The 23,912-nt window shown below is 31.8% G+C and overlaps 1 protein-coding gene and 1 long non-coding RNA gene across 2 annotated transcripts; both read left to right on the plus strand.

The window, feature by feature from the left end:
• Positions 1–11,674: 11,674 nt before the first annotated feature.
• LOC136070153 (uncharacterized) lies at positions 11,675–12,443 on the plus strand. Its single transcript, XR_010631407.1, has 2 exons — positions 11,675–12,099; positions 12,276–12,443. It is a non-coding gene; the product is annotated as an uncharacterized LOC136070153 (long non-coding RNA).
• A 4,939-nt stretch (positions 12,444–17,382) lies between these two features.
• On the plus strand, positions 17,383–23,399 carry LOC112007702 (DEAD-box ATP-dependent RNA helicase 8; the record flags this gene model as incomplete). Its single annotated transcript, XM_065779682.1, is given in 6 exon segments — positions 17,383–18,559; positions 20,300–20,360; positions 21,602–21,836; positions 22,070–22,308; positions 22,878–23,129; positions 23,219–23,399. Coding segments are annotated over 6 exon segments (1,315 nt in total), but the record flags the coding sequence as incomplete, so codon positions are not given.
• Between the last annotated feature and the right edge of the window lie 513 nt (positions 23,400–23,912).

The following is a 23,912-nucleotide window of genomic DNA, read 5'->3' on the forward strand; positions in this document are numbered from 1 at the left end:
GCTTTTGAGACTCTGATTGCATGCCAATTGATATATTCTAAGTGGGATTTCAATCTCTCTCAATATCTCTTCATGAGTCTATAAAATAATGATTCAGATCCTCCATAATTGTCAATCGGATATAAAATTAAAATGAAGAAATAGAAAAAGAAAAACATGATATGACCTTTAGTGAGAGAGAGAGAGTACGAGAGAGAGGAAATGAGCACTTGTCATGATCAAATCATCTCTTCCCACCATGAAAAGGAATGTGTCCCTATCATGGCATGATTCTGTTTTTTTCCATTTCTTCCTGTTTTCTTATCCCTCTTGAAGCCAGGTAACGCTAAGTGCCATAAGTTTTTTAATAATTGCACATAACTATATACTTTTGAAAATTTGCTGACCTTATCTTGGATTTATCAAACACTTTAGCTTGTAGGGTTTTCCTGTGTTTGGATGTAACTTTTTGCTAGAAGTTTATTTGTTAAAAGTTTTGTTGAAAGTTAGTTAAAGTTTAGTTAGTATTTAGAAAAAAACGAGGTTTTAAAAAGTTATTTCTAAGTACCTGTTTGGTTAGCTTATTTTTTGTTAACTTATTTTACTATTCAGCTTATTTTTGCTAATATTCATGGGTTCCACTACACTTTTTGGTATTATTCATGAATCTCACTATACTATTTCAACTAACATTTACCTTTATCTACAGTACTTTCAGCAAAAAGTTTTCAATTTCAGTAAAATAAATAGATCTCAAGAAGACCTTAAGCCTTTGTTTGGGAAGCGCGTTTTGCGCGTTTCCCAACAGAAGCTTTTTTTGTATGGGTCCCATGCACCATTCACGGGACCCACAAGTACCTTCATTCAACAGTTTTTTTTTTTTTAAACTGGGTCTCACGGTACTATTCACATATGGGGTGTCAATTCGGGTTAGCGTGTCAAGTTCGTGTCGTGTCAAGGTAGGGGCATTTGACTAAATGGCTCAACCCTAACCCAACCCATTTAATAATCGTGTCATGATCCTTCAACCCTAACCCGACCTGTTAATAAGGCTGGTTGACCTAACTCAACCCATTTGACACGCTTAATAAACGAGTCATGTTGGGTTGACACGAATGTAACACAACCCGTTTTAACCTGCATAATATTAACTATAACATTCATCTAGAAATAATTTTTTTTTACATCCCAAAAGAGGTGCATACACTTCAAGTCTTCAACCCGCATTCAAAATAATATAATTCAACAAAAATATAACATTCATCTAGAAATAAGTTCTTTACACTCCAAAAAAAGTGAATACACTTCAACCCAAATTCAAAATAATATAGTTTAACAAAAATAAAATAATATAGTTCAACAAAAACAAGTGGGTCATATCATGCAATCAAGAAAAACACAAGGCACATGGGTTCAAAGTTTATTGTACAAAAGCATTATGCAGAAAAAAATAAACACATGAGAGAGAGAGAGAGAGAGAGAGAGATAACTGGTTTGAGAGTTGACACTTTGAGTTTGAAAATTGGGCATGAGAAGAGTAGTATAGTTGAAATTAAAAAAAAAAAAAAAAAAAAAAAAGGTAGATATTTATAAGAAGGTTTAGAGATTTAGGGCTTGTAGGGTTTAGAGATTTAGGGTTTGTAAAGTTTCAATTTTCAATTATATCCCTTATAAATTTTTGTAATTACTCACTTTTCTTTTTAAATTTAAAATATATGTTGGATATAAAAGGTATTTGATAAATCTAAAATAAGATGAATATTTATTTGTTATACAAGTTAAATGGGTTGGGTTAAGTGGGTCATTTCGGGTTGACACAAATAAATTGGAGTGTCAAACGTGTCTATTGCGGATTACGCGGGTTGACCTGCTTATGACACGTTTCTTATCGTATCGCTTTCAAGTCGACTCGTTTATGAGCCAAACCCATTAAGGCCCAACCCTAACCTGAAAAAACCCGTGTCGGGTTCGTGTTGTGTTTGTAGGTTGGGTCGAACATTAACACCTTTATATTCATATATTTAAAAATTATTTTCCTACGGTATTTTCAGTTTTCAATTTTCAGTAATAAGTGGTATCTAAACAAACCCTAATTATGGGTTTGACTTCAAATTAAAAGGTCAGTTTATTTTACTATTCAGCTTATTTTTGCTACTACTCATGACCCAATTGCATTTTTTGGTACTATTTAGTATTTATGGGTTTTACTATATTATTTCAGCTAACTTTTACCTTTATCTACAATATTTTCAACAAAAAATTTTTAATTTCAGTAAAATAAACGGATCCCAAACAAACCCAATACTATTATAAATAAATTAAAATTTCAAAAGAAAGTATAATGTATCTTGTTTTAAATAAAAAAATAAATAAATTTTAAAAGAAAGTTGTTGACCAGCGCGCGCTTCAGCTTTTTGTTTCTTCTCCAATCTTCTAAAGCAAAACAAAATAAAGACCAATTAAAAATACTAATTATCAATACAAACTTTTACCTTTATCTACAATATTTTTAACAAAAAATTTTTAATTTCAGTAAAATAAACGAATTCCAAACAAACCCAATACTATTGTAAATAAATTAAAATTTCAAAAGAAAGTATAATGTATCTTGTTTTAAATAAAAAAAAAAAATTTAAAAGAAAGTTGTTGACCAGCGCGCGGCCAAAATGGGTAACTAATTTTTTTCTTCTAACTATCTAGTTAGCTATTAAGATTTTGAAACTATATATTTTACTAGTATCTCGAGTTTAAGAGGGTCGATTTTGGCCTATAAATCGAGTTTCATAGACTCGATTTCTATGGTTTGATGTGACATTTTTTTCCACATAGCGCCCAACTGGAAATCAAGTCCCTAAGACTCGATTTACAAACCAAAAAAATTAAAAAAAATTTTAAGTCTCAGAAGAGAGAAAGAATACAAAGAGAGCAAACCCAAACCCCGAATACCCATCATACCCATCAGACGTGAGTTCTCAAGCTCAAACACCCATCTTCAATCTATCAAAAAAAAAAAACCCATCTTCAACCCAAACCCCTGGCCTGGCCTGCGAGGCCTGGATCGCGCGGAGTCGCGCCGCTGGCCTGCGCGGCCTGGGTTGCACGGCGCGGCGTGGCCTGGGCTGCTTCTGCTTCTCTCTCTCTGTCTCTCTCTCTCTCTTTTCTTTCTTTCTGCTGTTTCTGCGTTTCTCTCTCTCTCTTTTTTTTTTCTTTCTTTCTGCTGTTTCCGCGTTTGAGGAGATTATAAATCAAATTTTTTTAAATTTTTTTGGTTTGGAAATCGAGTCTTAGATACTCGATTTCCAGCCGAGCGCCAAGTGGAAAAAAATGCCACATCAAATCATAGAAATCGAGTTTCTGAGACTCGATTTATAGGCCAAAATCGACCCTCTTAAACTCGAGATGCTAGTAAAAAATATAGTTTCAAAACCTTAACAACTAACTAGATAGTTAGAAAAAAAAAATAGTTACCCATTTTCGCCCCAGCGCGCTCTTCAGCTTTTTGTTTCTTCTCCAATCTTCTAAAGCAAAACAAAATAAAGACCAATTAAAAATACTAATTATCAATACAATTTGAATCCAAAACATCAGAAAAATCATGGAGCTCCCACTTATAAAATTTCCAAAATAGTTGCTTTATTGGGTCGTTGGTCCTTGAATTTCTAAGTGCGATTTACGTAGGGACACCAATTTACTGTGTACATTTTCCGACATGGGCGGGTGTAGTTTTGGTTATTTTGTTTTTAAAAAAATAGAAGAAGTTGCATCAAATTATAAAAATAATAAACCACCCATTAACTTGTGCAATGCGTTAAAAAATCTGAAGACATGCATGTATATGGGTTACGATCAAAATCATCATTGGCTTATATCATCCTCTTATATTTGACAAATTATTCCTTATATTTATAGATTAATGACTATTTTATCTATAAAATGTTTATTTTTATTTTTTTTATTTAATAATTATACACATAATATGACCTTTTACCCATCTGATAGTTAAAAATATTTTTTTGGCATTCATGTTAGGAATGAATAAAACATGCTAATCTAGACTATCTAATGAAATATAGGAGATCTAGGGTCTGTTTTAATACTACTTATTGTTAAAAAAACTATAGCAAAATAGTTTTTAAATATGAATAGTGTCGTGTGGGACTCAGAAAATTGCCTGATTTGCCATATGCATAGTTGCCCTTGGAACCCACTATAGCCATGGGTCCCACTATTTAAAACACCAAACTCCAAACGCAGGTCATTTTAAGCGCTATCCAAACGTAGCTCTAGTTGGGGGAGAGATAAGTGAGGAGACGTGTGCAATTAAAAATATTAATCAATTAAAATTAAGGGTTTATTTGGATACCGCTTATTTTGTTGAAAACTAAAAACATATTACTGAAAATACTGTAGCAAAATAATTTTTAAAATGCAAAACACTGTAGCAAACTTATTGCTGCGTTTTTCACAAGTTGGCTGGTCCGTGAACAGTGCCGTGGGGCCCAAGATTTAAACTGCAAAATGCAAAAAACGCTGTTGGCAAACACACGCTAAGGGTCTATTTGAGATATACTTATTTTGGTTAAACTGAAAACTTTTTGCTGAAAATATTGTAAATAAAGGTAAAAGTCAGTTGAAATAGTATAGTGAGACTCATGAATAATATCAAAAAATGCAATGAGACCTATGAATAGTAGCAAAAATAAGCCGAATAGTAAAATAAGTTGGCAAAATTAATCATGCAAACGGACACTAAAAATGGTAAAATATTAATAAAAAGTTATATTAGTGTTTTTTTTTTTTTTTTGGGAGAAAATATGTTAGTGTAACTTAAACCTCAATTAGCTTTAAACACCAAAATATACATTCAATAAGGCAAAAAAAAATGTAGATTTAAAAAATTGGTAGAGTAAAAAACATCGAATTAGTATTGTCTTGTAAGAGAAATTTCACGATGTTTATCATTCAAAGCAGTCCTTCTCAAACCTTTTTTTTTTTTTTTGATAAAAGTCCTTCTCAAACTTAGTAGGTATGTATGAACATTACTATGAAAAGTTGCCAGCTCATATTCAAAATGCAACATCCAATAACATTTGAAGAACTAGCTAGTGTTCTACTTCTTGCTTTGTCAAAAGTGCATATGCAATACAAAATTTGAACATGATAATTTTTTTTTTTTTGTTATACATGATATAAATTCTACTAATCTAAGTGTATATGTGTGTGAAACTTCTTTCTGGAGACTTAAACCCCGACCCTTACCCTCCACACCCCTCAAACACTTATACTTATGGAGTGACCATTACACTAATGGTGTGCAATGGTTGAATATGATAATTAGTTACAATTGATTTAATTCAAGGCTAGTTCATTATTAATTACAATATGATAATTATTATTAATTAGTTGCAATTGATTTGATTCAAAGCAAATTCATTATAAGTGCCGTGCAAGCTTGATAAGTCGCACCTGGTATATTTAAGCTCGTGACTTGATGAGTTGCATAAGTTCTTGAGGACTTAAAAGTAGTAGTTTGTTTTATAAATTAAAAAAAATAAATAAATAAATAAATAAATAAGAAGAAGTAGAAGAAGAAGACAAATTTGGACACAGGGCATATGGAGGATTGGATAAAAAAAGTTTCTCATAGTTTCACAAATTGATTATGCATTTACGCTCACTCATCCATAAGTTTACAATCATATTGAGACTGACATTACTAATCATCTGAAATTGATACCCTTTTTTGTCTCACTCATCAAGCAAAAGAAAGTCTTCTCTTCATTAGAAATAAATCTAAAATGCTACATAAAACTAAATCATAGTTAAAATCTATGTGGGATTTGAATATTCTGGCACTCCAATTCATGCAATGTTAAGGATAACAATCATATAAATATTTCACAGATGAAACAGTCAAAATAAAAGATGGTTCCCTTAACATTAAAAATTCTCTCTCTTCCTAGATTATTATAAAAATCTATTACAAAAAAAGACAAAAAAAAAGACAGTCCTAGCTCAAGAAAGATGATTCCACTCTAATTCCATCATATAAAAATCTCCTACTCAATTTATATATATATATATATATATTAGATTATTGATATCACTAATTGGAGAAAGAGTGCTTAAACAGTTGTCAAATTTGAGTTTAACCTTTGATTTCTTTGCTTCCACGGCATTTAAAGGTCAAGAAATTAAGGGAAAAAGCGCGTGCCTACAAGAGAAAGTAGGACTAGTTTGGGCGTGCAGTTCATACATGATGCATCCAAAATCTCAAGCAGAATTCATACATTACTTGTAATCGGAATCTGCTTGAAGTCTATAGTATACCCAATATATTCCCATTTATTTTTTATTATATCATTAGATTTTATATGGGACGGGGATGGGGGATTTTAAGCATAATAATATTCAATATCAGTATTCAATTCTTCAAAGCATTTTTTTAGCCAAACCCTCATCCCATTGTAACAATCAAATTATTAAAAAATAAAAATAGAGAGCATTGTAGTCAAGAATCACAAAAAAAAGGAAGAAACAATATTTGAATTTTTTGCAAAACACTTCAGTACTCACAAGTTTGGAGAGCACTATAGTGTTTTGTACAACTTTTCTTATTTTCTCCTCCAATCATTACCTAACAATGCATAAGACGATTTAGTGTATCAAATCACATTATTTATTAAACTATTTAAACAAATCACATGGCTATCAAGCCGTGCACGTGACTAATATTACACATTGATAGCTTTTTAAGTTGCCACGTAGAGGGTTGGATGAACTTGCCTCCAAACTAGTTTGTAAGAAAACTCCGTATAAAGAAATATGTTAATTGGATGTAAGAAAATAAAGATTCAATTATATAGTGTATTTTTGAAAAGTTGATGGTGTGAGATAGAAAATGTGGTCTTTAACTTTATAAATTGGCCAAAGTTTACAAAATTTGAAATTAATTTTTTTTTTTTTAAATAATAATTTGATAGTTACAACAATGAGAGAGAGGATGAAATGTTATTTAGAAATGCTAGGATGGAATGTGCTTGGATTGAAATAAAAAAAATGAAAGAGAAGTGTGTGTGCAAACAAATTTAACGATATTTTTATTTTTATTTTATAATTCAATAATTAGAAGATAAATAATTTAAACCATAGAGTCTAGACGTCTCTATATAAAATTTCAAAAAATGGCAACCAAATTACTTTCACATTTTATTCACTTTTCATATCAGACAAAAGAGAATCACCGCACATCCTTAGTGCGATAGTCACTTCACAAGTATAAATGTTTGTGGGGTGTGGGGGGTAAGAGCCGGGGTTCAAGTCTCCAGGATGGAGCTCTACACACGTATACACTTGGATTAAGTTAGAGTAGAATTCTATCTTGTATAAAAAAAAAAAAAATATATATATATATATATTAAAAAAAAAAAAAAAATATATATATATATATATATATAATAAAATAAAAAAGACAAAAGAGAGAATTGATTGAGATGAACAAAAATACACTTCCAAGTTCCATCTAAAGTTGATTCCAAAAAAAAGGGAAAATAAGTTGGACTTTATTTAATTATTATTATTACTAGAGGCACATTACATCTATCATCTATGGGCTATAAATAGAGATGGCAAAGGGGCGGGGTAGGGCGGGGTCGAAGGATGGCGTCTTCATCCCCACCCCGTATGGTTTTATCTTACCCCATTCCCACCTTGCACCGCATGACGGGAAAAACTTTCTCATCCTCGCCCCTTGGGACCCCACAAAGCCCCACCCCACCCCGTAAAACTATATTTTTTGTTAATTTGCCTTACAATTAGTACAAATTTTTTAATGAAACCTATTTCATTAATAAAAATATACTTAAAATTACAACTAAATTTATCTCATCAAATCAAATTAATTTTTAGAAAAAATTAAATAATATATCCAAGCGTTTAACAAGACTATTTAAAAAAAAAAAAAAAATCTCATAGTACAACATAACAAAATAAAGACAAAGAATCACATTAGGTAGAATAAAATAAATTAATATTGATATGATTATTTAAATAGTAGGGTTTTAGGGTATACAAAATTTACAATTATAACCCTTAGCAATGAGGGGCGGGGTGGAGATGGGGAGGGGGGGATGGGGCTAAAATCTTGCCCCATCCCCGCCCTACAACCTTTGCGAGGTGGGGAAAACCCGTGCGGGGCGAAGCAGGGAGGGGCGAGTTAAGCAGGGTGGGAAAAAATTGTCATCCCTAGCTATAAATTTGTCTTTTTTAGTAAAGAAATAAAATAAAAAATTGTAACACAATCTTAATGCCTCTCAAAATTTTCCTAATATTCTATTCCTTTTCATCCATTGCCAAAAACAAAATAAGGTACCACAAAGTACAAACGTAACTTTTCTTTTGATCGATTCTCTTTTCACCTGCGATCAATTCTTTCCTAAATAAAGAATATTGCCCCCTACCCCCCAAAAAAAAAAAAAAAAAACTTTCAATATGATAAATATTGTTTGATTTGTAAAACTAAGAAGTGACTTTAATGCCTAAAACACTACTTCATTCAAATGTGTTCATAAGACATTCTAAACTTTGTTGTCTAGTTTTTGAATCACATATAGAGTTGAAGGGGAGGGGAGGAATTTGGATAGTAAAAGCATTTGTAACAGTTCACGCAAATTTTTTTAAATCTATTTTAATATAAGAATATATTCTTTTTATTTTCATACTAATTTTTCAAAACATAACACATCAAATTATCTATTTTATACTATATTTAATTAAAATATCTTCTTTTTTCTTTTCTTTTTTTTTTTCTCCCTTTGCATACAACAACTACTATTCACTCAATTCCTTCATCAGCAGGATACGTAAAGAAAAAAAAAACTAAATGTAAAATAAATAGTGTTAATATAAATTTACACGGTTACACAATTATATATTGACTAAAACTAAAAGTAGGAACACTCTAAACACTCTAAAAAAAGAAACCAACTAGGTTATTAAGTAATCAAGTTCGTAGTAAAAGAAAAAAATAAATTGTAGTCAGGAACTTTTTTTTTTTGGAGAAACAAGAACATTTTTTTTTTCCTTGGTTTTTTAACAAATCTTAATTACTAATTGGTCCAAACTATTTAAGCAAGAATAGAAATAAGAATAACACCTTCTAGGTTTGACATTATTTCAATTCAGTCATTTTTCGTTTTTTTTTAAAGAAAATTTCCAATAATTTAACTTTCGATTATTTCCAATGTAGTCATTGCGTCCACCTCCATCCCATCCACATCTTAAATTGGACAAAAATATACTGTTTTGAAAAGTGAAAAATACTAAAATTAATGATAGCATTGGACAAAAACTAAACAAAATAAACTAAATTAAAAAATATTAAACTTAAAAAAAAAACACAATATAAAATGACTGAATTAAAAACCGATCCCAATTATTACCTAATGCTATTATTGATGCTCTCCCTTTTGATGGGGCAGATTTGTTGGATGGATTTTGTTGTTGAGTGCTTTGATCTCGTTTAAGTGGATGTGCTCACACACCACTGAGCAAGAGATTCATGCCTTAATTCAATAATCTTCTTATAGTTTTTCCTTTGACACAAATCGATCACATATTTATCTATACTACTATTTAAGGGGCTTTCCTTGTTTGGATTCCTCATTTTTTTAGTTCAAAAATGCCCTGCACCTCTATATTTAAGTAGATACAAAACTATAGGACATTCTGTTAAAAATTCACTTTCCTTTATTTTCTTTATACCTAAAATACCCTCATCATACTCACTTATAAGTTTTCAATTAACGGGGATAGATATGTAAATTAAAACTCCTACACTTTAAGACCTACAAACTCACGTATGCTTTGCAGTTTCTATCTCACTTTCTATCTCTCATTCTTCTTCAAATTGAAGACATTTAGTTTAGCTCTACATCTTCCTTTCTTTTTCTTCAAATTAAAGATATTTACTGTTGGAGGCTCCAACAAATTTTCAGGTTCTATCTTTTGCAAGTTCCTCTTTCTTTTCTTTTCTTTTGTTTATTTATGATTGACTTTCTTTGAGTTCTATTTTTTTTTTTCCTTATATGTCTCACGTTAACTCTTTTTTTTTTTTTTTCCTTCATATTTTTTTTCTTTTTAAGAAAGTTTTCGTTTTTCCTTGAGTTCTATTTTTTTTTTTATATGTATCACGTTAACTATCTTTTTTTTTCTTTTTTTAAATGTAATTTTGAAATGTTGGTGGTGACTGAATGTATATGTTTTTGGCGTTAAATTTTTTTATTTAGGTTTGTAGCAACCTTGAGTTCTACTTCTCTCTCTCTCTCTCTCTCTCTAATGTATCACGTTAACTCTCTTTTTTTCTTTTTTTTTTTTTTTTTTTTTGTTTGTAATTTTGAAATGTTGTGGTGACTAAATAATTTTAAACGTGAGTAAGGAAAGTGAAGTGAGTTTGCTTTGAAACTAACATAAAGTTGTTCTATTTTGTAGGGAGTTAGATATGTATCTTTATTTTGAACAATTTTAATAGGATTTTTAGGAAAAATGATCTCATCAAAATTTAAATCAAACACAAACTCTAACAAACTTATGCTATTATCTTTAATAACACGCACGCTAACTTCGGGTGAGAGACTTTACAAGAATTATTATAGTTATTAAATCTGAAGAATTTTTTTTTTTTTTTTTACCATCATTGTATATGTTTTTGGCGTTAAATTTTTTTATTTAGGTATGTTGCAGCCTTGAGTTCTACTCTTTTATATATATATATATATATGTATCACGTTAACTCTCCTCTCTCTCTCTCTCTCTCTCTCTCTCTCTTTAAATGTAATTTTGAAATGTTTGTGGTGACTGAAATGTATATGTTTTTGGCATTAAATTTTTTATCTATACTATTATTTAAGGGGCTTCCCTGTTTGGATTCCTCAATTTTGATACCCAAAATATCCTCAATTTATTAGTTTGTAAAGCTTAAATAGTAGGGTTAGACATGTAAAATTATCAATTTCTAGTCCTAAATTTTAGATAAATTTGAAAAAACATTACCTAAAAAATAGAAACACTCCTACTAACCCACTTATTCTAACTCATGTTTCTAATATTATATTCTTAAAAAAAAAAAAAAAAAAAACTCACGTTGAGTAAAAAAAAAAAAACTAAATAGTAAAATTTTTAATATTTTATTCTTAGAAAAAACCTCACGTTCAGTTAAAAAAAAAAAAACTAATGAAATACCCTTAATTTAATACACTTATCTTTATCTCTAAATCATAAGAAATGGTTTAAAATCTTAAATTGATAAAAATTGAAAACAAAAAACCTAATGAAAAAAGCCATGTTGTATCAAAAAAATTATCTACCACGTTTCTATTTTGAAAAAAAAATAATAATAATAAAATCCTACGTTTTGTAAAAAAAAAAAAAAAAAAAAAAAAAAAACTTAACATGTTTGAATTCCACTCCCACATTTTACTCCTAACAAATTGCTTGAATTCCACTCTCCCATGTTTTACTCCTAAGAAACTGCATTACTATCAAATTTAAAAATTTTAACTTCTCTTTAACTTCTTTTGCTTATCCAATTTTTATTTTATTTTATTTAAGTTTCAGGTTATATCCTCCTTCCTTTTCATCTTCTTCTTCTTCTTCTTCTTTCAAAAAAAAAAAAAAAAAAAAAAAAAAAAAACCGAATAGAATATTTCTGCACTGGAATAACAAAAGACTTGATTACTTGACTTCCAAGATATCCAGATAAGTATATATGCAAATATTTTTCTTTTACTTATCCTGTTTTTTAGTTTTCTATTTCTTACATTCAATTGCTGCTTTAAAATACTGTATTTGTTTTTGGTCTCAACGTGTCTTCTTTTGAGTTCCATTCATTGTTATCAAACTTTTAATGTCCCGGGTTGCAACCATTGTCATATAGAATCTAAGGTGAGTAGGGTTGCTTTTTTATTTATGTTGTAATAAATTTATTTTAGAATTTTTTTGAACAAAAATTAAATGGATTTAATCTCAATTGCAAGCCAGGCAAGATCACGTGTGGTGCTGTTAGCAAACCGTGGAACCCAATATGCAGAGCATTCCTCAAAATCCCATTAATTCTTTAATTTCGTAAGAAAATCAGTGGAACTCAATGGATGGTTGTGCCACTCGATCATTCCTTTGCTTGCACAATTTATTTAGTTTTATTTCGGATTGACCATTTGCATCTTTGGCCTCTACTCTACAACAACATTTTGTGCTTTGTGTGGAGCCCATTGGTCTTACCATTTTTTCTTTTCTTGCAGATGTTATGTACATGTGCAAAGAACATGAGGATATTAGCAAGATGGGAGAACAATTGACTGCCCTGGCTTTAGATCTAAGAGAGATGTATTTTTTTTTTTTAAAGTAAATATTATGTATTGTAAGTAGCTGACTTTTTTTTACCATTTATTCGTCTTATTGAGAAACTATCTTTTGATTGTGGACTTAGTAGAGGGCACAAACAAATTTTCAAAATCATTTTGTTTACATTTTACTATTCTTTTCATTTTTTATGTTGCATTATATTCTTGATTTTTTATTTTTTTTTAATATTATTCCCTTTTATATTTTATATTTTTTGTCATTTGATAGTGCAAGTTAGCTAGGAGTGATATAGATAATTCTGAGTATATTTTAGTAACCATTAAATTTGATTATCCAAACATTTTAGTAGGGAGATCGTGAAAAATAAAAATATAAGGCGGATCAAAATTTTAGTAACAAATAAATTTTATGAAGCCTTTAAAAAAAAAAAAAAGATTCCAGACAAAATGACTACAAACATATCAAAAGGAAAAACATTTTAGGTGGGTTTGTGGTAGTATGTAATGACAATATAGGAAACCCACACAGATTGTAGGAGTGAGGTTTCATGAGAATCTCTCATAAGATAATTTTCATCTTTTCTTATTTATTCATTACATATAACCTTACAAAATTTATTAGCGGAAAAAAAAAATCTTTAAACATAACAGGATAATAGCTGTGGGGGGGAAAAGCCCAACCATACGTAGTGGGCCTAAAGCACAATGTGAAGGTTATTGTATGTCCGAGGAGGCTAAAATCGTCAAGGGGTACTTCGCGCGAAAGAAGGATACATGGGGGCGAAGAAGATTGGTCCGAAGAGAGCATCAGTGTTCCAAAGAGATCATTATCCTCAGATGTAAAGATTCTGGGTCATATAAATATCTGGGGTGATCGAATGAGTTTACTAGTGACTTCAGCAGTCTAGATAAGTTTTGGACACGCCTGGAGATAAGAAGAATGGAGAAATATTTAAAAGGAAAAACTACCACCACTGTATTAAATGCACTGCAACAACTTTTCTTACCGCATTTATGTAGAGAAGACTCCTGAACAGTATAACTTCAGCTACCGCCACTCACAAAAAGCTGAGGGAGATACATGACATGACATGCACTCAAGTAGGGAGTTAGATGAAAAACAAGTGGACGATGGGGATGATGGGGGAGGATGCTATATAAAGAAGAAGGGCTCCTAATAGAAAGAGTGGAAGGAAGAAAAAAGAGGGAAAGAAGAAAAGAGAGGTCTTACTGTAACCCTAAGAATTGTAACCTGTATTCAATTTATCATAAGTCTCTTCGGACTTGAACTTACTTGATCTTTACATGTATTTTCCTGCTGGTTTATACTGGGACGTTGTGATCAACTGTTATAAGCTCCACAGTCAACCTAGCTCTATCATATACACTCTACAAATTTATTGTTTTTGGGCTTGGGCAACAAATCCTAACCCTACAACAGCAAATGTTGTTGTAAAACATTTGGAAGGCTTGATAAAAGATGTTGAATCATAATCTTCTTTGTCATACACTATCATATATATATGGTTTATGGATGAAATTTTTAGAAAACATATTTATTATCCAGACATTGTTTACTTTATGAGATCCTTATATATTGTGGTCATGACATTGAAAAACATATAAGTTTCAAATGTGACTAAAAAAAATAACTAGAAATTTAACCAATAAAAATAGAAGATTGGCCACACCCATAATGTAGAACCATTCAATTTGACTTATGTCCTACAAATTTTAATTCTAATTGTAATTATATTAATGTTTCAAAAATTAATCAATTAACAAATTTTGTGTTCATTTTTTGGAGCTTACCTCATGACACTTATGGTTGTATCAGTAGTTTGCAATGTGTAATATTATTGGACAAATGCGTAAACCTAAAATTGGGATGAATGAAAAATTATGACACTAAACCAAAAAAAAAAAAAAACTCATTGTACACACTTAAGAATAGGCTCTTTTTGAATCACACAGTATTTTTCCATTAAATTTGTATTTTCGTTTCATTATGGTCATGCATAGGAGTTTTCAAATAAAGTAGTTGGCTATTAGATAGTTTTAGTAGCATTAATTTTGACTAATTTCATAAATTCATGTTAAGTTATTTGTGATATTTTGTTAAAAAAATACTAGCCTCTGAGCACGCGCGTGCTCAGAGGCTCTTCTATTTTTTGGGTAAAATTTAATAATTTACATTCATTATAATTTGGGATTATTATATTTTCTAATCACAAAAAAAAAAAAAAAAAAATCTAAAGGTGTGATGAATATTATATATGCATTTATGGGTAAAATAATTTTTTCATTACACCCCTAGATCTTTTTGTGATTGGAAAATATAATAATCCCAAATTATAATGAATGCAAATTATTAAATTTTATCCAAAAAATAGAAAAGCTTCTGAGCACGTGCGTGAGCGTGCGCGCTTAGAGGATTCAGGAAGTTAGTTATTGTTTTTTTTACTGTCAAAAATACCTCTAAATTAACTAACCTAAAACTTAAAAATGAGGTTAAAATAGTAAATTGAGGATTTAGAAAGTTAATTATTACTTTTTTACTTTCAAAAATACCCCTAAATTAATTGACCTAAAACTTAAATATGGTGTTAAAACAGTAAATTGACAAAAATAATAAATTCCTACTTCTATGTTGATATAAATTCCTACTTCTACTTAATAGCTAAAAAAACTCCCCATTTCTACTTCTACTCAATAAATTAAAAAACTCCCCACATATAGTCCACGTATGTACCTTTCCCATATTTTCTGAATAGAACTTATCATAAAAAAGAAATTCTCAGTTGAAATAGAAAAAAACTCTTCTTCCCCATGTCTATTCCTATTATTCCTAATTGAAATAGAATTTTTGTCAGTTGCACATCAACAAAAACTCTTCTCAATCGTTTATCAAAGATTACTATTCTTATTCCTAATTGAAATACAGTTTCTGTCAGGTGGCTACATCTTTGTATAAAAGTAGCCTGCGTATGGTTTAGTTGCCTATAGAAGAGAAAAACATATGGATCACGTGACTTTTTATTAGTGCCGAGGAGTTTTTCAAAATTCTGTCCTTCAACGAAACGAACGAATGGGAGGTGACGAGACGAAGAAGAAGATTTTTCAAATTGTAAGATTTTTCTTTTGTTTAATTAATTAATTAATTAATTTTTCTTTGCTTAGTTTTGTAATTCGCTCTGTTCTCAAATTGAACTTTCACGCTTCTCTACAAGATTTAGGTAATCCTTTCGTTAAATACTTATTGCAATTCTCCATTGATTTATATAGATTCACTAACCGTTACATCCAACGTAAGATTACAAAACCGTTTCTAAATTAACATTGGTGCCTTTACATGTCTGAGTAGAAAGAATTGTAGTATTGAGGTTTAGCAATTTTTTTTTTTTTTTTTTTTTTTTTTTTTTTTTTTTTTTTTTTGTGATTGTATCAGTGTTATGACAATAGTAAAGCTTTGGTGATTGTTTATTGGGAACTAGAATCAGTGACACAGCTTCTAAACGAGTTATGTGCTCAAAGATTTGACATGGGGGAAGGTAGATAAAGTGATTTGAATAATTGGGTTTTGTTCTGATAGTTAAGTATTACAAATCTCAGCAAAAAAAGTTAAGTATTACAAATGAAAAGCTACTACAAAGCTTTAGTGGGTGTCCTTCTTCCCGCGGTGTGTGGGCCAAGGATGCACGGACGCTTCATTTGGAGTACTGTACTCATGTCGTATCTGATTGGTAACGGTATTCTATTTATCATATCATATTATAATTTTTTAAAAATTGTTCAGGTCACCATATCATACTCATATCTGTACCAGTGAAACAAATAGTATTGATCCACCAACTTCTCCATCGTAGTTGTCATAATATTAATAAGTTCACCTATTCCATGTTTCAGATGTAGTGCATTATTTTACAATTTTACCTGATGTAAATATTTCAGTTTTCTACATTGATCCACCAACTTCTTCATAATTGCTTTTGTAAAGGTCATCACATGTATTTTGTAAGTAGATTTATTGTTACAATTTTATTATGCATTTTCAATAAATGCACTATTTATATGATTTTTTTAGAGGATTTTTTTTCCTCACCCTAAAGGCTAATACTAAATTATTGCATCATCTTCCAATCAATAACACATTGATTACTGCATAGAAAAAATTGACAAAAATGGATAATAATTACGAAATATTAGCCTCTGAGCATGCGCTCACGCTCGTCACGCGTGCTCAGAGGCTCTTCTATTTTTTGGGTAAGGGTTAATTTAGAGTCTTTATTATAATTTGGGATTACTGCATTCTCTAATCACCAAAAAAAAAAAAAAAAAACCTAGGGGTGTGATGAAAAAATTATTTTATCACTCATAATACTCATCACACTCCTAGGATTTTTATTTATTTATTTTTTTTGTGATTAGAGAATATAGTAATCTTAAATTATAATAAATACTCTAAATTAACCCTTACCCAAAAAATAGAAGAGCCTCTGAGCACGCGCGCTTAGAGGCTAGTAAAAACTAACCAATGTGTTAATGCACCGACAAAACGAGCTAAATCTAAACTCTACACTTGTAACTTTTATTATTCACCGACTTTGGTGGAAAACTTGCTCACCCGTAATAAGGCAGCAAGTAATAGACTTATTTCTATTTTTGTATAATCCAATATATTTTGACCAAAAAAGGAGAAGAGGGAGATATATTTAATTAAAAAAAAATGAAAAAGCCTGACAGAATCGGTAGATTCAAGAATATAACTCACGCGCATGCTCAGAAGCTAGTAAAAACTAACCAATGTGCTGATGCACCGGCAAAACGAGCTAAATCTAAACTCTACACTTGTAACTTTTATTATTCACCGGCTATGGTGGAAAACTTGCTCACCCGTAATAAGGCAGTAATAGACTTGTTTCTATTTTTGTATAATCCAATATATTTTGACCAAAAAAGGAGAAGAGGGAGATATATTTAATTAAAAAAAAAAAGAAAAAGCCCGAGAGAATCGGTAGGTTCAAGAATATAACCAAAAAAATGGGGCCAAAGGGGAATTGAGAAAATTAGAAAGAAACAAGATTGTTGGTCTGTGAGAGTGTGACGCCCTAGGCTCCCTTTTGGTTTTCTCACTTGCTGTGGACGCTAATCATCATCAATACTTCTTCTTCTTCTTCGTCTTCGTCTTCTCTGCTCTTCTCTTTACTATTTCCTCAACTTCTTCATCAATCTTCAAAATTCAAAACCAAATTCCTTTTTTTCTTTTTCTCTCTTTCTTACTCTCCCATATAAATAAAGCCACATCCTCTCTTTTTTCGTTCTTTTTCTTTTTCTTTTTTTTTTTCTTTTGCGATCTGGATCTCTTCAAATTCAGCCCACGGTTTTGCTCCTAATTTACGCTCCAACCCAGCCCCAAATCACTCATGGATTTGCTATAAACCCTAATTTTTCTGCTTCGTATTTGAATCTCTACCATTTCCAAACAGTTTCGGATCTTTCTCTGTATTTGCGATCCCGCCACCGAGAAAACCCTAGCTTTCTGAATCTCATATCAGACTTCGAATCTTGCCTCCAGCGCAGTCTCTTTACCCTCATTTTCGCTTCTTATTTGCGATCCTGCCATTTTGGAACCCTAGAAACTTTGTGTAATTAGGTTTTTATTTTAGAGAATTTCTAGCACAGAAAGAGTTTTCAAAACGCTCACGGTTTTGTTCTAATTTGCGATCCTTACCACCCGGAAACCCTAGCTTTTTAGTTTTTTTTTTTTTTTCCTCTTTTAGTTTTTGGTTTTTTTCCAAACAAACCCTAGATTTTTCGACCCGATATTTTTGTTTGGGGACGATTTTTTGGGGTTTGGAACTTTGAATCGGTGAAATGAACAACAACAATAGAGGGAGGTATCCGCCTGGGATGGGCGGCGCCGGCCGAGGCGGCGGCATGAACGCAAACCCGCCGTTCCAGTCGAGGAATCCGCAGCAACAGTACGTGCAGAGGAGCATGTTGCAGAACCAGCAGTATCAGCATCACCAACAACAACAACAACACCATCATCATCAACAGCAACAGCACCACCAGCAACAGCAACAGCACCACCAGCAACAACAGCAACAACAACAACAACAACAGCAGCAGCATTGGCTTAGGAGAGGCCAATTGGGCGGTGTAGATTCGAGTGTCGATGAGGTTGAGAAGACCGTGCAGTCCGAGGCCGTTGACTCGAGGTGCGTATGTTTCTTTTGAATGATGTAAATAGCTGTGTTTGTATGTTTGGATGATGAGAATGTTGATGGAAATAGTAGAATTAGAAGAGTAGAAATGTGACCTTTGCGATTTTAGTTGAAATGTTGGAATTAAGAAAATGATAGTGGAAATGGTCATTTCCGGGCAAAACTGAAAGAAATTATGGTGCTGGATGTGTATCAAAAGATAAGTAACTTCTGATAAAAGGTGTAAATTATGTCTAAATAACACAACTAAGTAAGAAGCGGTTAGTTTCACTCTGTGTGTGTGAGAGAGAGAGAGAGAGAGAGAGAGAGAAAAGTGGGTTTCTTGCCATATTTGTGTCAGATATGGATGCTAATTTGAAGTACGTAGTCGTGCTTGCTTGCTCCTTGTCTAATCACCTTGTATATGTTATAAATCTGTTTTTGATAAATATGTATAATGGTTTTTTATTTTGTAATAGGACCCTCTTATGTATTGAGTGGGTATTTGGCTGGAGTTGACATGTCAGAAACTTAGATATTGTAAAGGAGCTATTATCCCTGCTTGGAAGTGGGCTGCCTCAAGAACCATATCATATGATTGGTTGATTAATGTTTTAAGGGGGACAATTTTTTATTTTATTTTTTTTTGTAATGAAAACCCATTACTAGCTCCCTTCTGTCATGGATTTCGTTCTGAGCTAATACAACTGGTGTTTTGTCCCGGCTGAATGTGTTATACTCTAATTTGTGCCAACTCTTGGTAGTATTATATGGATTATGCAACATGTGAAGGAACCCGACAATAGATCTAATTGAGTGACTAGCTTAGGGCCTGGGAGTTTAGAAGAAAATTAGGTCAATAGCCAAAGCGGACTAGGACCTGGCGCAACTTGTGCTTGGGCCATCCAAATCTAGAAAGAAGTGTCCCTGAAACAATTTTTGTTTTCTGCTATTTTGTATGTATGTATCTCGTATTTATAAAGATTATAAATTTTATTTATATGGAAGAGGTCTCTTACAAAGTCTCATTTTGCATGAAACAGTAGCCCAATTTGATAAAGATACGATATCATTTGTAAATATGAATCCACTCCTTGTGTGAGTAATTTTTCTTGTAAATTTATGTCCTTCAGTGTGTGTTGTAGTAAGAATTACAAAGTCGCGCCTCTGGTGAGGTCTGGTTTAGTTTATATTATGACTGAAGCATTGTGCAACTAGGTTCATGGTTGCTTTTTTGTTGGAGAAGAGTTAATTGGTGTCTTGTTACTTGTAGAGGATAAGGCATTTGTTCTTTTTTTGATAAGTATAAATTCTTTATTGAAGAAAAAGCAAACAATTTATGTTCACGATGATGAACACAAAGGGTCTGAAAGCAAAGCTAATAGAATCATGAAACTCTAAAACAGAGGTACAATAATAAAGCCCCAAACTCGAGACCACTCAAAACAGGTTGCAAATCAATAATCAGCATCTTTCACATAAAAAAAATTTCCCAAGGTGTTTTATATCGAGCATCTTTCACATTGCCCTTGATTTTACAAAAAGCTGATGCACAAGTGCTTTTAATTTTACATTGGAATTTTTGTATTGGGGCTAAGTAGTGAACATAAAAGATTTGCTTTTTATTCCATATGTTATTATTTCTGTTGATGTTCAATTGTTTGCCGAATCCTCTCTGTTTCGTTTTCTGCAAATTGTATATCTTACAGCAGATAGTTTACATTAATGATAATCCTAATTTTCCCCCCTCTCTAGTTCACAAGATTGGAAGGCAAGGCTAAAGATACCACCACCTGATACACGCTTCAGAACCGAGGTATGATTGTGTATGTGTTTGTTATTAATTATTATAAAGCATTAAACAGTTATGTACTTAGAGAACTTTGGATGCTTGAATTCAATGCATTGTATTCTTATTAGTTTCTTATTCTTGTTTTGCTCCCATTTACTTGGGTTGATTGTGGCATTTATGCATGGATACATGGTTGTGGAAATTAATTTTTAAAAGGATCCTTGTAATTTAGATTACAGGATGGAAATTTGTTTCAGTTTACTTTGGCACACTACTTTATCTATGGATTGCATAAAACACCCTGCCAAGTTTATACATCACTTCAACAAGTCTCTTTACTGTATGTTTTTCCATATCTTGGATAAGTTTCCCTGTCAGTGAAATTGCTTGACAGTTGACAGAGAATATGCTTGTATCAGCATGCGTATATGCATTACCTTCACTAGTTGGAAGGCCTTGACACTAAGTAACAAACTACATTTTTATAATCGAATTATTGTTTGGTCCATAACTTCTGAATTTATTTTCAATATTTTTCCTTAGGACGGAAACATAGGTTTGTTATTATTATTATTATATATTTTGAAAATTTTCGATGTTATTGTGGATAATTATTAATAGTATCCTTTGTTACAATAGACATTGGACTTTAGTGTGATGGCAAGTGCCCTCCACTCAAGTGGTGTGTCAGGAGTCAAGTTTGGGAATCAGCCTTTGGGGTTAAGGCTGCCTGCGAACCACCTCTTTTAGACCCCACAGCCAGAGCCCTTGTCTGCTGGGAACAGAATTTTTTAAAATTAATTTGCAACATTAAAGGTGTACATGGATGTTAACCTGTTTTGCGTCTACTTGAATAGGAAAGGTTTTTACCCTGCTGTTTGTGTGAAATATAGTTTCATTCTTGTGTTATTCATGTAAACACAAAAAAGGAATGGTAACGTACTAATTTCATTTTACATGAGTAAAAGTTATTAAACACCTGCTAAAATTATTGTTTCCAAAGTTCAAATAACTTCATAAACATTCCTTTTGTGTGTTGAATATTGTGTCAGAAGTTGATCTTGTCACATGGTTTTCTGGCACTGAACAACATATGCTATGTACTAATAATAAGCCTTTTTTTCTTTGTTGAAGTATTGGATCTGGTAATTCTTATTTTTGGTATTTAGCAACAAGGAATAATGAATGTTACTGTTTATTGGTTGACCATATAGATTATGATCTTCAAATTAGCCTGATAAGGTCATATTAATCTTTTCCATCAGGATGTGACAGCAACTAAGGGAAATGAATTTGAGGATTACTTTCTGAAGCGTGAGTTGCTTATGGGAATATACGAGAAGGGGTTCGAAAGACCATCTCCTATTCAGGAAGAAAGTATTCCAATTGCTTTAACTGGGAGTGATATTCTTGCTAGAGCAAAAAATGGAACTGGGAAGACGGCTGCGTTTTGCATTCCTGCATTGGAAAAGATTGATCAAGATAACAATGTTATTCAAGGTTTGATCACCAGTATCTGAATACATCTAATTACAAAGCATTTTGTAGTGTTGGTCAAATGGCAGAGGCTATCATGGTTATTTAAGACAAGAATGTGGAACCTTTGATGCATGATTGAGATTGCTATTGTCATCTTCATTGCACAGCTTGAGCTATTACAGATTTTTAATTTATTTTGATGGTTGAATTGTCTTCATTTTGTGTATTTACTTGAAATGTTATTTTTCATGCAGTTGTTATTCTTGTTCCAACTCGAGAGTTAGCTCTTCAAACATCACAAGTGTGTAAAGAGCTTGGCAAGCATTTGAAAATCCAAGTTATGGTTACTACAGGTGGTACTAGTTTAAAGGATGACATCATGCGTTTATATCAACCAGTTCATTTACTTGTTGGAACACCAGGAAGAATCTTAGATCTTGCAAAAAAAGGTGTTTGCATTTTGAAGGACTGTTCTATGCTTGTTATGGATGAGGTAAATACTTGATGTTTCAGTTTTCTTGGCAATAGTTTTTTTATTTACTGTTCATTTTCTGTCTAAAAAAATGCATGTGAGGGTTTTCTCAAGTTTATTTCATCCTTTTTTATTTTATTTTCTTTTATACTTTTTCTATAATTGTATTCAATGTATCTGAACATATATAAATGTGCAGCACGTTTTTGTCAAGTTGATAGGTGAAGCAGCAGTTTTGCATATTCAAAATATCCAAACATTTATAAGTGTTACAGTTTTGAATATTTCAAATGGCTCGGATTCTACCAGCTACTTCGGAAATAAAATGCTTTAATTCCTACTTGATGTAGCTTCTTTATGGTGAATATTTACACACATGATTGTGAAGTGAATTTTATTTTATTTTGATCCCTGATTATGTACATTTCCTCCTGGCCTCTTTAGTTGTTTGTTCTAGTTCAAATCTGACTTGTGGAATAAAATTATGACATTGGTAGTGTTCTTATTTGATTCTTCTTTTACATGCAATTTGGTTGGTTTAAACGTCATGAACTGCAAGCTTCTAAAGATGTATTCGTTAATGTCTCTAGGCTGATAAGCTTTTGTCCCCGGAATTTCAACCTTCAGTAGAGCAGCTGATTCGATTTTTGCCTACAAGTCGTCAAATTTTGATGTTTTCAGCAACATTTCCTGTTACAGTCAAGGACTTTAAAGACAGATATCTTCAAAAACCTTATGTAATTAACCTTATGGATGAGCTTACTCTAAAGGGTATCACACAATTTTATGCTTTTGTTGAAGAAAGACAGAAAGTCCACTGCCTAAACACTCTGTTCTCCAAGGTTTGTTTCATATGAACTATTTATGCGTGCATTCTTTGTTTCCTTCTATATATGAATATGATATAATAATGGAATTTTTTTTCTCCCAGCTGCAAATAAACCAATCAATCATCTTCTGCAATTCAGTGAATCGGGTTGAACTGTTGGCCAAGAAAATTACAGAACTTGGCTATTCTTGTTTTTATATTCATGCAAAGATGCTGCAAGACCATCGTAACAGAGTGTTTCATGATTTCCGCAATGGTGCATGCAGGAATCTTGTTTGTACTGGTATGATATTTTAATCATTCAGTCATGTGGCTGTTGTGGTTATCCTCCCAAACCATTTCCCTCCATTCCCTATTTTCTGTTCATTGTTCCAACCAACATGATTTTTTCTCTATGTTTCATAACTTTCAAAGTATTTTCGCTTCCATGTTTGTTTTTCGATTGATGGAGAAGCCTATATTTGTACTGATTGGACCTGTGTATACTTAAGTTCTTTTGAGATCTAGTCTCATCTTATTGAACCTTGGTTTTTAGGGAGATGGAATAGACTTGGTTCTCCCCCTGCCTTTTTTTTTTTTTTTGGGGGGGGGACCCTTCAACGGTTCAACAGCAATTAAACTAGAATAGGAGTAAATAGCATGATACCAATCTGTTAATAAAATCTAAGTCAACTCTGAACTGGACCCAGGATCTACCCGGGATTTATAAGCCAATCTAAAACTCCATATCCTGTTAAAGTCTCAGGGAAATGCAAATCCAGAAACTAATAAAAGCAATCCAAGGAAACCTTCCACA

The sequence above is a fragment of the Quercus suber genome, unplaced genomic scaffold (genome assembly GCF_002906115.3).
Source record: "Quercus suber isolate HL8 unplaced genomic scaffold, Cork oak 2.0 scaffold_215, whole genome shotgun sequence".
NCBI classification, from domain to species: Eukaryota; Viridiplantae; Streptophyta; class Magnoliopsida; order Fagales; family Fagaceae; genus Quercus; species Quercus suber.